A 14,266-nucleotide genomic window follows, 5' to 3' on the forward strand; every position below is an offset into this window, starting at 1 on the left:
CTGGCACATGAGTCTTTTAAGGCATCAAAGCGGCATCACCGAAAGCCACACTCGGGCACCATGAACCCGAAGAACGGAAATGCTTCTCGAAGAGGGATGGAAGTGATTCAGATTCATCGCTTAGGCGCATCTGATCACGAAGAGTTGAACTAGGTGAAGCGTAACAGAAACGAAAGCTGCCCTAACAAGCAAAAAGCGCCGAGTGACCACAACAGCCAAGCCTTAAAATGAAGCCGTCGTCAACACCCCTTGCTGTTCGCCGCTCAGGCCTCGAGTGGTTGGACTTCCAAAGCCCTTCTGGAAGGCCCGAGAGTGGTGATAGCAGGGGCATTAGCTTCACTTGCACCGTTTCCGGAAGGTGAGCCTTTACATCCTATTGGTCCCAAGCTGTCGAGCTAGGGAAGACAGGGGTTCCTCGAGGCTCTGTGGCGCCTTGGTGTTTGGTGTCAAAACATCTTCAGGGGGAGATAAAATGAAATAATAGGGCGAATGACATTATTGGGACCGTTTTCTTGATTTTTTTTTTATTTATTTTTTATTTCATTTTTTGATTTTTTTTTAACATTTTGTCACAAGATCACAAGCTTCTCCATCACTCCACCCTCATTTCTTTCGTCTCAGATTGCCGGCAAGCCCTACGTCAAGGGGAGTGGGGTGGCACAAACCACTGCCTTGGGCCTCACACATGAACCACGTGGATTTTGGATGCTGAGGTCATTGATGATAACGGTACCTTTGACGGTGTATACAGGTGACAAGCAAATGAATGAGAGACAGGAAATAAGTGGTGTGCTAATGAATTGAGGTGGTGTTGAGCATTGCTGAGCGACTTCATCGGCCATGACTGATGCTTCACGTGTCTCGGTGCACCTTCCCGGAGTTGCACCGCTTGAATGGGAGGCTCTTTCCCTTGCTCCGATGCCACAGCTCGGCCGCCCAATCACCCCGCCTTTTGGGAACTGTCAGCTGTCAACCAACTTCAAGCACGCGACCACCCCTCTGACGTAGATGTTCCCCATCGACGATGATACTCGAAAGAGTCAATTCTTCTGGCGACAGTCATCCAGTACGAAGTACCGGTATGCCGAAACTAGTCCCAAGGTGACTGTGGTCCTCTCGCCATACTGCTGAAACGCATGTGTTCTTGATCGTGTTGTATTCGTGATCATTGCGCCATGTATTCATATGTGCTTATGCTAGATCGTGATCTGATAGGGCATCAAATCATTACCTACCTGTCTATCCCAAAGTTGCTCCAGAACGCCGCCCAATGTAGTTGGCCAGTCATGCCGGGTATCAACAAGCTTCTGATGGACCAATCAACTCCAAGTAAACAAAATAGCCACCCAGTTGTCAATTCGTTTCTCGGTATGCCTTTATCGTCTCTTAGGTATCAGACTTTGGAGTCCTGAGAAGCGACGGTGCTCGAGTTTGCCCTCTTCTCCGGTCCGTTGGCTGCAACTCTCTCTGTGCCTGGGCCCTCGGCGGAGGGATCCCTCAGAAGAGGGAATTTGCAGACGCAGTTGTAGAGACCAACTATCCCGGACAGGGCACAGCAAATGACCCAAAGCACGCGAAGAGCATCTATGATGGCTTTCCGGCAGTTGGGATCCCGCTTGATCTCTTCAATCATTCTCAAGATTTCTTCAGAGTTCATCTCCCCGCCTACCTGCCGGAGCCTCTGGTTCATGGTGTAGCTGAAGACAGTTGTGCCAATGGCAATACCAAGACACATTCCAGCCGACCTGGCCTGTAAGCCCATGGCAATTGCATGGCCGTTAAGTTCACGCTTTGTCGCTGCGAGAAGCGAAACATTGAGCGCTGCCATCAAGATGCCTGCCGCCAAACCAACACCGCAGTTGACGATGACCAACCATGGCAGAGGGGTGTTGTCGTCCATGAACCACAGAAGGCCGAGTGAGAGAACAGCTAATGGCCAGCCTACCGAGACAGCCTCCCGGATTCGATTCGTCCGACGCATCACCAAGCCGCACACCAGGGCCGCAATGGGTATGCTCACTGTTTCTGGAAGGACTGCGACGCTGGTTTCCATCTTACCATAGCCCCGCACACCTTCCCAGAAGAGGACGAGATGGAACAAGAGTATGTTCAGACAGATGCCGCAGACCGTTAGGCCGAGGATGGCTGAGACGGTGACATGCTTACTGAAAATCTCGGGCCGGAACATTGGGCGCCTCGCAAAGAACCGTTGATGCACCGCCAGTGTCGCCAACCCAATGACGCCCGATGCTAACGGTACCAAAGCCTGGACGGATATCCACGGGAAAAGCGTCGGAGCCATGACAAATGGCGAGAGGAATGACAGGGCAGACGGGATGAATATTCCGATACCGATCCAGTCGACACTTTTCAGACTTTTTCGAATGCCTAGCTCAGGTCTGTCAAACCCGAGCAGGAATGCCAGACCGATAGCAGAGATGACAAGCAGCGGGAGGTTCATGAAGAACAACATTCTCTATTGATATGTTAGCCACCGACAGGTTCGCATCCCGCACGATACATACCCAAGATTTGAGCCTGATGTATGCCGTTCCGATGATTGGTCCGCAGGCAAGACCGACAGCGGTGACAGCATTTTGGGTTGCCAGCCAGATGGCTCGATCTTGGATAGGCACGAGGTCGGTCAGGATAATAGCAGAGAGAACCGAGCCGGCGTTGGCAAATCCCTGAAAAGCACGGCCGGCAAGAAGGACGGCGATACTGTTTGCCGTTCCAGCGATGACTGTCCCGGCGGCTGCAAAAGTCAATACTAGCAGAAACGCTGGCTTTCTTCCGACGACATGGGAGATTTCTGCAACGGGCTGTTGGAAGATGGTGGCGCTCAGGTAGTATATGGTGCCCATGGAAAACACTTCCGTTCTCGTCGCGTTCAAGTCTCTCGCAATATCCTATGTTTTGCTGTTAGTCTTGCGGTGCTGGAGTCAACACAGGGAAGAGTCCCTACCGGCACGGCCACAGCTACCGAGGTCATGTCAAGATGAACAACGAACTGTATCAGGAGAAGAAACAGGAATATCGCCGCACGCCGTGTGCGAGAAACACGGTGGTGCCCCGGTTCCCCATCCTGCGTAGGCGTCGCAGCCATGATTGAGGCCGCTGTTGTTTTGAGCATGACAATGGAACCTCGGCCGGAGAACGGCTCCGTCTGACTTGATGGAGATTCCTTATCCATAGTGGCGGACTTACCTGCCTGTTACCTTGATGGTCGAAATATGGTTCTTGAGGCTCAACCAAGGGCGGAAGGCGTGCCATGGAAACCAGAAACTCAATTCACTCTCGTATTGACAGAGACACGCCTTTGTATAAGAAGGCTACTTCCTCCTGTGCCGACCTGGTCCCAACACTGCAAACAACACGAGAAATTGCTGGATTACCTGGTTTTGAAGCTGACTTGGAGTTGGAACCTAATCGGAAGATCGATGGAGCTAGCAGCGATATCCGATGCTTCCCATTGCCTGCGGATCTGGGCTAGCAACAGCCACTCGGGCGGCTTTCAAGACCCGGCCGGTCATGGACTATTGAGCACCGGACAATTGCACGTGGCTGTGGGATGGATACGCCAGTGACGCCCAATCAAGAGGTTCCGGTTTTGTTGGGTGGGGGTACCCTTCCACGAGAATACGTCCGTCTGATATTTCATTGTTTACTTATGATCTTGAGAGCAACTGAGCCTGATCTGAAGAAGCCATCAGTTCGATCCGATCTAATCACATGAGACAGCATACTGCTATATCCGGGGCGCTTTGCCACGGGATAGTAGACTGACAGCTGAGCCGCCATTCAGTACAAGAGAGCTATCTTGAGAATCACTGTCATCGTTCAGTGGACCTCCGGACTACAACGACAACAACAAACCCACACAGCACCGGACTTCTTGTTTCCGGGCGTAACTCTAATAGGTCGTATTGCTTTCCGAGTCGCCCAAAGCCTCGTGTTTCCGCCGCTTGCTTGACCGCCAGGGTTCTCACCTTGCGTCCTGTCCACACCTTGATGAGTCTCCGGTCAACACTTGACCACACTTGATCATCCCACTTGACTGCGATCTTTCCACGTTGAAGGAAAGAGTGCAATTCTTCGACCCGGGCTCTTTTATCCCACGTCTAGGGTGTCTCGAACCGATTTCATCGAAGATATCAACGCTACAGCTCGCTCTTCATCAACCATCTCCCTACTCTTCATTACCTTCTCCCCTTCTATTCTCTTATACTCTTTGATCCAACGGTGCATGACTCGTCCTTTACCATGGATCCAAACGCCACGTGCACAAACAACCGACCAGAGGTTCCGTTCATACCGTTCCTCGCCGGCTTAACGGCTTGGGCCGTGGTCAGATACGTTCTTGAAGGCATCGTCAAGCGGTTTAACCCCAAGTTCGACAAATTTCTTCGAGAGGACATCCGTCGCAGGTACAACTTCTACTTCAGCACTTGGCTGGGTACCATCGCCAAGGTCATCTCGGTTGTCTCATGCACAGCAGCCCTGGCGAGCACCCCGGCCGAGGGGGACCTCTACGGGCTTGTGCGTCCACTCAACACAGCGGAGCAATGGTGCTGGGGTTGCCGGGCCGTCCTCTACATCCAGGAGCTGCCAGACCTGAGCTCTGTGCCCGAGTTGGTTATCCATCACATCCTTAGTATCGTTGCAATGTGTACCATCCTGGCCTACAGCGCTCCTCGTCGTCCGCTCTACCTCATGTGGGCCAGTCTCTGGAATGAGTTTCTCGGCAATGCCAGACGGTTGTTCAAGCTCCATGATGTCATGGCGCCTCGTCTGGCGTGGTGGATGGCTGCTGTCAACTGCTTCCTCGTATGGGCCTTACGGATAACAGCTGCTGTTGTGTCAATTGTTTGGACCCTTCAGAGCAACACTTATGGAGTGTGCCTGTTCGTCACGATTGGCTCGATACTGGTGTACATTTTGTACATGGTCCAATTCACAACGTGGGAGCTTGGAAGGTTTAGGGTTATCAACCTTGACATGACCCGCCCGGCGAGGTTCATCATTGCAGACAAATGGAGCATCCACCTTTTGGGCGTGATCATGGGTGTTGGGTTGGCCTTGACGGAGCTTTCCGCGCTTGCGATCTACGGGTCCAGCTCTGGGTACACGAGCTCCAAGGAGGAGCTGCACAGCATTGCCTGGGTTGCTCTCCAGGCTGCTGGTGCTGGGCTTTTGGGGTCTTATGTTACTTTTCCCATCTTTCGGTTTACCATCCCCTCGGCTGCTACGTCACAGGAGGAAGGTGAGGAACCAACTGCTCCAAAGGCTGCTCTTCGACTTTCCCTTATTGGCGGCATCATCTCTGCTGGGTCGACGGTTGTGTTCACCCCCACCCTCGAGCCGACGGTTGACCGTGCTGCGTTTTTGGCCTGCATGGGGTTGAGTCTTCCGTTGATGATTTCCATCTTTCGCTTCGGTCAGGCGTTTTCCACACCCGCCGCCGCTTCTCTCGAGACGAATCATGCATCTCTGGATGAGAAGCTTGTCGATGTCGCCGACGAGGGAATCGCGACTGAGCCTGGAGTGTTCCCCCCCAAAATGGTCAATGCTGCGGCCCATGGGGTGTTGTTTCTCGGCGTCGCTTCTGCGCTCTGTGTGAGCCCGCTGCCCTCGCTTCTGGCGGTCAAGGGGTTCTCGAGCTTTGTTCTGGCGATGATGGCGGGTGTTGAGCTGGGGAATCGTTGCGAGGGGAGGCACCGGAGGTTTTTGCACAGGTTGTTTCCTATGCTTCAGGCTGGGGTTGGGATTGGGTATCAGGCTTGGTGTGTTGTTGTTGAGGGGGAAAATGGGGGGATGTTTGTCTTGGGGGTGTATTTGGTTTGCTTTGGGGTTGTGGTGGTTATGATGCCGGTTGTGGTGAGGTTTTTCGAGGGGTTGTGGGCGAAGGGGAAGGGCAAAGGGGAAAAGAAGAAGAAGAATAAGGGGTGGGATTTGAAGGTTGTTAGCGTTGGTTCGGGGTTGGCGTTGGTTGCGATGTTGGTTTTGGGGGAGTATATGGGTTGGTGTAGTATGGCTGGGGAGCCGGTGGTGATGGCTGTGGGACAGGGGGACAAGTTGGGGGAGGTTGTGAAGGAGGTTGTGAGGGGTAAGGGAGAGGGCGCGGTTGGGTCGTGGGGTGTGGTTGCTAGTTGGCCCTTGGTTGCTAGTGTGCTTGGGGCGACGGTGCTGCCGGTGGTGATGGTGCAGGCTGTTGGGTGAGAGTTTGATTGGGGGCATGGGTATGGAAATCTGTTTTCTTTCTTTGGTTTGAAGGAGTCTGGCGTTGGGATCAGGGTGGTGGTGGGAGGTATACGTCTTGGGGACATGACTATGATGAGGATTTACGAGGATTACCTACGATCTATGAGATGGGTTACTGGCATTTATGGAAAGGATAATCTCCACAGAGTTTAGGGGTGTATGGGAGGGTTATTCTTTTGATAAAAGCAGGTAGCTCTGTATCTAGGTAGTGGTGGTAATCTAATTTTGCAGGTTGAAAGCCGTAAAGGCCAAAATATCCTGGTAGTTGTGTTGAAGTTGGGCATGATGATCTTAAGTGGGTGTTTCGACGTGAAGAGACATACCTGGTATTCCCTTTTCCATCAGATTTTGTTGTCATCAATTCTGTGCCTGCTGTGTCTTTTTGGGGATGATTTTATCCCTATCTTGATTAAGGCATCTGTGCTTATCTTTTTCCGATCTATAGAACGTTTGTGACAAGTTTTCTGTGGTACTTGGTAATCTCATTAGGCACAGGGGGTAGTGGTGGGCAAGGTATATTAATGAAGATGGGATGAGTTGTGTTATCTTCAAGCCATAATACTCTCTATCTCCTTTGATGTTCTCCCGTCAACCTAACTCACTTGCTTCTATATGGGGTACCCAATAGCTCATGTCTCCATCTCCGACCTGGCACAGTTTTTGTTTACTTGCACTGTCAAAGAACATAAAAGGCTTGACTGGATAGCATGCGCCATGTCATCGTTCTTCTGTCTAGCTTTAACCACTCTTGGTAGTCACAGCGATGAGGACCCCCCTTTCCTTAAGCCACTCACCCCTTTCCAGCTCTTTGAGAGGTGTTGACATGTAGTTCTCACTAAGACATCAGACTTCAGTCTTTTGCAACCACCACAACTATGCATATTTCTGATCTCTCGGACTTTGATGGACGAGCACGTTGCAAGTAAAAAGATGAAGATTGTTGCTGGGAATAAAGACCTTTAAAGCTAGGCAGTGTGCCTTCAAAGACAGTTCATGAGGCTTAAGCATGTATGAATAGGCCTTTGGAGATAGTTAAGAGAGCCGCTGAGGTGGTCGGTGGTGTTTCCGTCGTCTTTCTAGGTCTTGATCCCATACTGCAGTCTCTATCATTTTGTCCACGACGTGGTAAGTCTACATACCTCCCTGCATAGGTACGCATGAGGATCATTATCTCACCTGGCATCTTCCGGCAACCCAGAACTCGCATCTTTTTCTGGACTCGTTTCTCCGACTCCCCGTTTGCTTGTTCCTTAATGCTCACTCTGTCAGCACTCAGAGCCTACCGGGGCGTTGATCAGCCTAAAGGGAACAACGATCCCCTCCTGCCACGATACACAAACAGTCAGCCAACCCATCGTCAACAGGATAGGTGGTAGGTCAGTCAGATCAGGCCAGGCTGCCACGGTAAACCAGGCCGCCACAACTCTGACCTCTTAGTCAGGTTACCACCCTCACCTCACCAAACCCTTCATTCAGTCTAGACTAAGACATCCTCGATTCAAGACACCACCATCCAACCCAACCCACGAGGACAGTGAGGGATAAACATCGACCCTGAATCATCCCATGCAACCCCCATTGTGAGCTCAGTAAAGGGCGGTGGTCATCACATTTCACATCAACAACACCACAAGAACAGCATCAATAGCCGTAAATAACCCATCACATACCAGATCCCGCGGCAGAAGCGTCAATCGTCGTCAAGCGGCTACCAAAAAGGGAGCAGCTCCCTACAGTACAATCGGGCACGGCTTCAACCCCCCGCCGTCCAATCCCCGTTTCAAAACTCACCTCGTGATGTCTTTTGACGTGAGGCCCCGCCGCCTTGCCGCCCCCTCCTCCCCCCTCTGCGCCTCACGATTGACTTTTTGGCCCGCCCAAAAATACCAGCACAAATTTGTTTGTGTCATGAAGGCCCTATTGTTACCGGGAGATCATATCAAGGCCAGCCAGATTATAGGCCTTGATCACAAGAACCATTTGCTGCTGGGTTGATGATTGTGTAGCATAAGGGCGTTTACATTACCACCACCATTTCCGTTTCGGGCCCGAAAATCGTCATGCCATTGAGGTTGTTGTTCGTCATACAATGAGGGGTGCAGCCAAAAAATGGGGGAAGGGAGGAGAGCTAAGCGCCGAACCAAAGAGTCGGGAACTGCGCCCTGAACATCATCCTCCCCCTTTCTTTCCCCCCTCAAAATCTCACAAGACTACCACACCCACTTCACTGCCGAATTTAAAGCTCGGTAAACCAACTTGACCATTTGGTATGTGTAATTCTTCCGTAAAAGGGTGATTATCCCATCTTTTTGGCCCATAAACGGAAGCCCAGCCGACTTGACACCCCCCCAAAGGTGGGTTGCAATGTCTTTGTCGGTCATGGCGATAGGTGGTGGTGGCCATCCTCACACCGAGAGTGTGGTGTGTAGTAGTAGCAGTAGTAGTACATAGCGTAGTGGTGTGCTGAGTGGTTCTTCAACAATAGGCATTGTTGAAAGATGCATGTTTCAGTCACCCACCATCTCCCCTTCCACTTCCACAGACCACGTGAAGGACTCATTGAGGCACTTCAACCTTGATATTTGCCAACCGTTCCCAGCCCCCCAAAACGGTAGAAAATGGCGACATCAAGCGGCGCAATCCCCCCTTCCCCCTCATGAGTGCCGTTCACCTTCGGCTCTTGCCACCCCACGCCGGCGCATTGTTCTCACCACCTCTCAAGCCAGCAGCGAGGTGCGGGTAGGTGACGGGTGACCGGTTGCGTGGTGTGAGAGGTTTGCGGCAAGGCGCGGGCACGGCTGGCTTGTGTAACACAACAGCCATTCTAGCAAATAGGGAGTCTTGCCGGTCGACTAGTTCTCACCACCCTTCATTACAAGTTCAATAGTAAACCCCCTTCACAAGTCCGGGATAGAGCCTAGGAACCAGCTGGTTGGGATAGCGCTCTCTGAGAAAAAGATGAAGTTCCCTGCAGATATCTATTCTCTTTGACTGTGATGAGAAACAGATGATGCCATCATCTCATTTTGGTCCCCTGCCTTTCTCGGCTTGTGAGTTGACGGAAGGGGTTGGGAGGCCCTGGTACCTACTCTTTGCAGTCTCAATCATGAAGCCGAATACCTTCTCGTTGGTTCACCGCTGAGGAGGCGAAACGCATTCCGCGGTTCTGGTCGTGATATCAAAGTCTCCCATGGTCCAGGTCCAAACAACCCCTGCCACCAAAACCATGGTTCCCCGCCCTCGCATCATCTCCTTCCCCGCGTCTTCAGTTATTGCCACGCGCGTCCGCGACAGTCGACAGGCGGACGCGCATGATTGGAAACGAAACTCGTGACCTCGCTGGTAAATCGCCCGACCAGGCTGACCCAGCGAGGATTCATGACCACCAGCAAGGGCCGAGAGGATTCATCAGCAACGACATGTCCGAGGTATCCAGATCCGCAACCGCACCAGCCAAGTCCCTGTTCCGCAAAGGAAGAGGCGTGTGTAGGTCTTCAACAAACTGCGTGTGTCTTCTTCTGACCACAAAGTTGATATTGGCGGCAACCAGAAATGGATTGCGATCATCGAGTGGATGATACCGGCATTGTCGTACATAGCTTACTTACATACATGCCATGTAAGTGAGGCTTGCATCGCAGACGCTTCTTCATGACTTTCCCCAGTCCACTCGCAAGCATCACACATCCCCCGGATCACTTGCACCGCCATATTGTGTATGCCGGATAAATGAACAAACAGTAATCTAGGGTCCAGTAAAGACCCCCCTGAGGCTGTCCAGCTGCTTGCCCAGCCCCTAACAAGCCGGCAGTCCCTCCCACTAAATGGCCTCAGAGACCCCTAATAACATTTAACCGGCCATTTAGCCTGCGGGAGATGGGTGCGCCTCAGCCTTCGGTTGCTGCACTACACCACCACCATCTGCATATCAGATGGCATTCCCATGTCATGACAGAAGAAACGAGAAGCGGTCAAGGTCTTGCATAGGCGCGATATTCCTGAGAAAAAAAAATCGTCAGATGGTTATGCTAAGCCGGTCACTTGGTACAGGATGTCCGGTCCTTGCAATGAGAATCTTCCAGTGACCAGGAGGTTGCGGGCACGTAATGCATGGATATGCCGAGTCAGGGAAGGTGGGATGAATGAAAACGGAGAAGATAAAATAAAAAAAAAATAAAAGAGATGAAAAGAAGGTCCCATAACGGGACAGTTACGGTACTTGGCTGTGCCTCAGCTCGGTCTGGAACTGACTGTTGGTGTCGGGGCCAGGAAACTGTAACCCTCTTGCGTAGGGCTGTCGAGTACGAGAATCATGGCCTGGCGAAAGGGTTAATGCTTCACGTATAGAAGCTTTATTCTGATTCGTCGCCAGTGGTCGGTTGTAATTGGTCCATATGGAAGGTAAGGGTGAGGCAGAGACTGGCAACAGTCACATTCACCCTCCTGGAAACATGTCCCCATGGGACGTCTCAATCCCACTCTATGTTATCCTGTTACGCCTGTGTAAGCTGAAGGCCTCTGGATAGTGGGCTTGTTGGTCTGACCACCCACCGGGAACTCACAAATCACAATCGACTACCGGAACAAAAAGGAACGGTCCGAGGCAGAGACACCCTGTCTCCCTAGCTTCGCCGGAGTGTTGGCGATATGATGATAATCTGAGATGTGATCCGCTGGTTGAGACAAGTGTGTTACGGTGAAAGGAGCCCTTGATGTCAGCATTCTATCCCGCGCGATGTAGAGAAGCCCAGACACGTTGTAGTGACTTGTCATCTGGTCAAATCGTAGGGCTGGGCTTGGTCGATCTTGCGGCACGATTCTGGAATCAATATCGATCATGTACTCGGTATCGGTGAGAGCGTCGCGTGAGCAACAGAGCTGGAGAGGGGTTGGAACAGGGGTTCCACGACAGAAGCCATTCTGTCTATCATTCCGGATTTTGAGATTTTGGCGGTGACAAGCAGTTATGCCTTGCATCACGTAGACGACTTGATGACTATCCCCAGTCATTGACCCCACGCGGGAATTCGACAGTTGGTATCAGATGTACCATCTGTACACATACTGTAATACGGCGCAGTTTGGACCTCCAAATGGAAGGCCTGCGAGAGCAGGCTCGAATGGCATCAACCGTCCGGAGTCTGGTGGCCATGTGCAGCTACCAACAGGTCATGGGAGGTCTGCGTTGGCTCCAAATCATCTCAGCTACTGTTGCACAGAGAACGCAGGAGATTGGCCGGCATCGCGGTGTTGCCCCAGAAGGTCGTGTTATTGCACCGAGCAGTCGTCATACTCGCGGATACTAAACCGAGCCATGTGCCACTGATATTTCCACCAGACTAGGGTTGATGCCCCTTCACGATCTCCATTGACACGTTTGGCAAGGTGAAGAAGGCCCTGAAGAATAGGAAACCTTAAGCGCACCGGCGGAGGCAAGTTAAGGCGGGAGGCATCGTGTCTCGGTTCAGCCCAAGATCAAAGACTTGAGTTCTCTGAAACTTCGAGACAACTTCGCCATAGAAGAGCACAAAATGTTCCCATGACTTCGAGTTAAGGTGAGCTGGTCTCACATCGACAGCAGTGACGCCACCATTGGGACCGATAAATGCAAGCTGAAATCCCGGCCGCTCAAAGGAAGAATCTGTGATACCGATGTGCAGCAACCCATGGTCCCGGGTTCGAGATGGTGACACATAACCTCTCGGATTTTCCATCCCGTTGCGGTGAATAAGGGGTCAGATGGAAAAGTCAACTTCGTATAGGCCTCGTCGCCCTCGAGATGAGCTGATGGCACCAACAGCCTTGGCCTAGGCTACACCACGGCGCCCCAGGATGTACAATAGACTGCTGCATCGAAGCATGCACAGAGGGTGTAAGAGCAATATACTGTAAGTCTCCTGGACGCCACTTGGAACCAATCGTCAAGAGAGCCGACCCAACCAGGATTGCCTGGGCACCAAACTGCCGGGATTTGGCGATGCGTTAATTCGGGGTCAAATCTATGACCGTTGTATGTCCGCGTCGGGAGCAACGGGTTGGTAGGATCGAGGGATTGCTGAGATGGATGGGTCGGTCGAACGGTGTCCGTGATGCCTCGCTGGGAGGATAAGTGGTCAAACCGGCGCGGGCAGACATCCTACGGGCCCGAGAATGCAATGACTTGCAGCCGAAGGAGCCATGCCATGAGGTGAGGACGCCACGATATCAAGTGCCGTTGTAGCCCCCAAGGAGAAAACCGGCACGGTCGGGCAAGAAGTGCGACTGGAAATTAGCTGTCTGTGTCAAAGGTTACAGAGCAGGAGACTCAGCCCATCTTCTCCTGAATTGTCTTCCTTGCGTTCCGTTTCTCTGCCAGTCACCGTCCAGTCTCTTGGGGGGCTGACCACCACGATCCGTGAAGTGCTGTTGCAATATGCGGTGCCATGGGCACAAGGGGGCGGTGAATCAACGTTTTGTCCCAGATGGCCCTCCGAAGACAGGCAAAATTAAAAAGAAAAAAAATTGATAAATTCACAGATAATCGATAATTATATATTTGTGTGAGCGGCGAATCGAAGAGATGGAAGGAGCGCTGTCTTCCGTGTGTTTTGTTCTCAAGAAAGAGCAAACCGAAAATATGACGTACTTCCCACTTTGTCTTGGTAAATCACTACTGCTTAGGCCAGCCCAACTGGAGAGACATCTAGATGCACTCGACGTCGGGTCCATAATGATACAGTTCTTGATTCCTGAATTATCTTATAATCAAGGCACGATGCAAAGAAGACTGATGCTGGTGATACAGAGCCCTTTAGAACTGAGAGTGCTGTAGACAAACATACTGTGGATGATTTTAAAGACCGATGCTCCACTTTTCACCAATTTACAGGGGAGCTTCCCCAGATTTTCAGGTGGGCATGGCCTGGAAATTCCGTCTCCGTCCCCATGGAGCAGTGACCCAGCTTCCCCGGATTCTTCAATTTATCGACAACCCTAGCAGCAATATCAACGGCATGGTCACCATCACATAGGAACTTCATCGCAGAATGCCAGATACATCTGGGCCAGTTCACAGGTACTTCTTTCTTATCCATGGCAATCGGCCCGTCCGAAGCACAATCAACGTCAATCTCGCCTCCGTGGAAAGACGGAACCTCGCGATGAATGGGATGGCGCTGTAAACCCCCGCTGAGCCTTGGCCTCGCAGCATCCCATTCCTTGCAGCATATTTCGTTCCCGCCATCGCCGAACCAACATCGTCAAAGTCCCGTACTTCCGTATACAACCTATCTCTACCACGTGGGAGGATGAAAGACAACCCGCCTGCCTCTTCTGGCACTGTTGCACTCTTCACGGGATCACTGCTAACAACTCCGTCAGCCAACGCCAGCAACCAACCTACACACGATCCTAGGCCTATAGCAAATCCTCTCACCATTCACTATTCATCCATGGTTCGCAGTGGCTGACTCGACCCAGTCACTCATACTTTCTCCGGATACCTCGTAGCCAAACCTGTCAGCAATGCCATCCGGGGAAACACTATAGATGCCGCCGGCGCTGACGCACACCATTCTCATGATAAGCTGCAGTGCATAAACATTTCATGGGAATTTACTACCGGCAGCTACAACACCGCACTATATGTCCGAAGCCACCCAGCCTATCAGTCCAGGTACAGATCCGTACACATCTCCAACTATAGTCAGCAAATGATTACCATTACCGAATTCGTCCAACACAAACCTCCCTTCAGTGGGGGTTCACATCTCACCTCTATCTACCCTGTTGACTGTTCCCCTCTGGTCAAACCTGACCACTCACCTCGCTCAAATCTGTCTGGTCTATATGTAATGTAGGTAGCCTACGGGAAAGCAGTGTAAGACGACGATCTACGAAAGGCGCACCGCTCTTCCTGCAGTGATACACTTACACACAAGGCACCATCACCCCCACCCCCTCAAAATATCCCCAAGGCTGCAACTTTTTAAAAGTCACTTGACGACCACAAATGAGGCGTAAAGCA

The 14,266-nt window shown here is 51.7% G+C and overlaps 2 protein-coding genes across 2 annotated transcripts; one reads left to right on the forward strand and one right to left on the reverse strand.

Annotated features, from left to right (window-relative positions):
- Nucleotides 1–750: 750 nt before the first annotated feature.
- Nucleotides 751–3,545, reverse strand: QC763_406490 (uncharacterized protein). The gene is made up of 3 exons (XM_062912286.1): nucleotides 2,966–3,545; nucleotides 2,526–2,909; nucleotides 751–2,476 (listed from the first exon to the last, which is right to left on the reverse strand). Exons 1-3 carry the CDS (start codon nucleotides 3,191–3,193, stop codon nucleotides 1,394–1,396), a joined length of 1,695 nt encoding a protein of 564 aa, XP_062766110.1. The 5' UTR covers nucleotides 3,194–3,545; the 3' UTR covers nucleotides 751–1,393.
- Nucleotides 3,546–4,263: 718 nt separating this feature from the next.
- QC763_406480 (uncharacterized protein) lies at nucleotides 4,264–6,219 on the forward strand (the record flags this gene model as incomplete). The annotated part of the gene is made up of 1 exon (XM_062912285.1): nucleotides 4,264–6,219. One exon carries the CDS (start codon nucleotides 4,264–4,266, stop codon nucleotides 6,217–6,219), a length of 1,956 nt encoding a protein of 651 aa, XP_062766111.1.
- Between the last annotated feature and the right edge of the window lie 8,047 nt (nucleotides 6,220–14,266).

Source organism: Podospora pseudopauciseta, chromosome 4 (assembly GCF_035222475.1).
Source record: "Podospora pseudopauciseta strain CBS 411.78 chromosome 4, whole genome shotgun sequence".
In the NCBI taxonomy this organism is placed as follows: Eukaryota; Fungi; Ascomycota; class Sordariomycetes; order Sordariales; family Podosporaceae; genus Podospora; species Podospora pseudopauciseta.

Excerpts from the sequence above, each read along its gene's own strand:
- QC763_406490 (XM_062912286.1), bottom strand. The coding sequence starts at position 3,193 with ATGGATAAGGAATCTCCATCAAGTCAGACGGAGCCGTTCTCCGGCCGA. Across the intron at positions 2,910-2,965 it reads CGGTAGCTGTGGCCGTGCCG|GATATTGCGAGAGACTTGAA; the intron begins GTAGGGACTCTT and ends AGCAAAACATAG. Across the intron at positions 2,477-2,525 it reads ACATCAGGCTCAAATCTTGG|AGAATGTTGTTCTTCATGAA; the intron begins GTATGTATCGTG and ends ACATATCAATAG.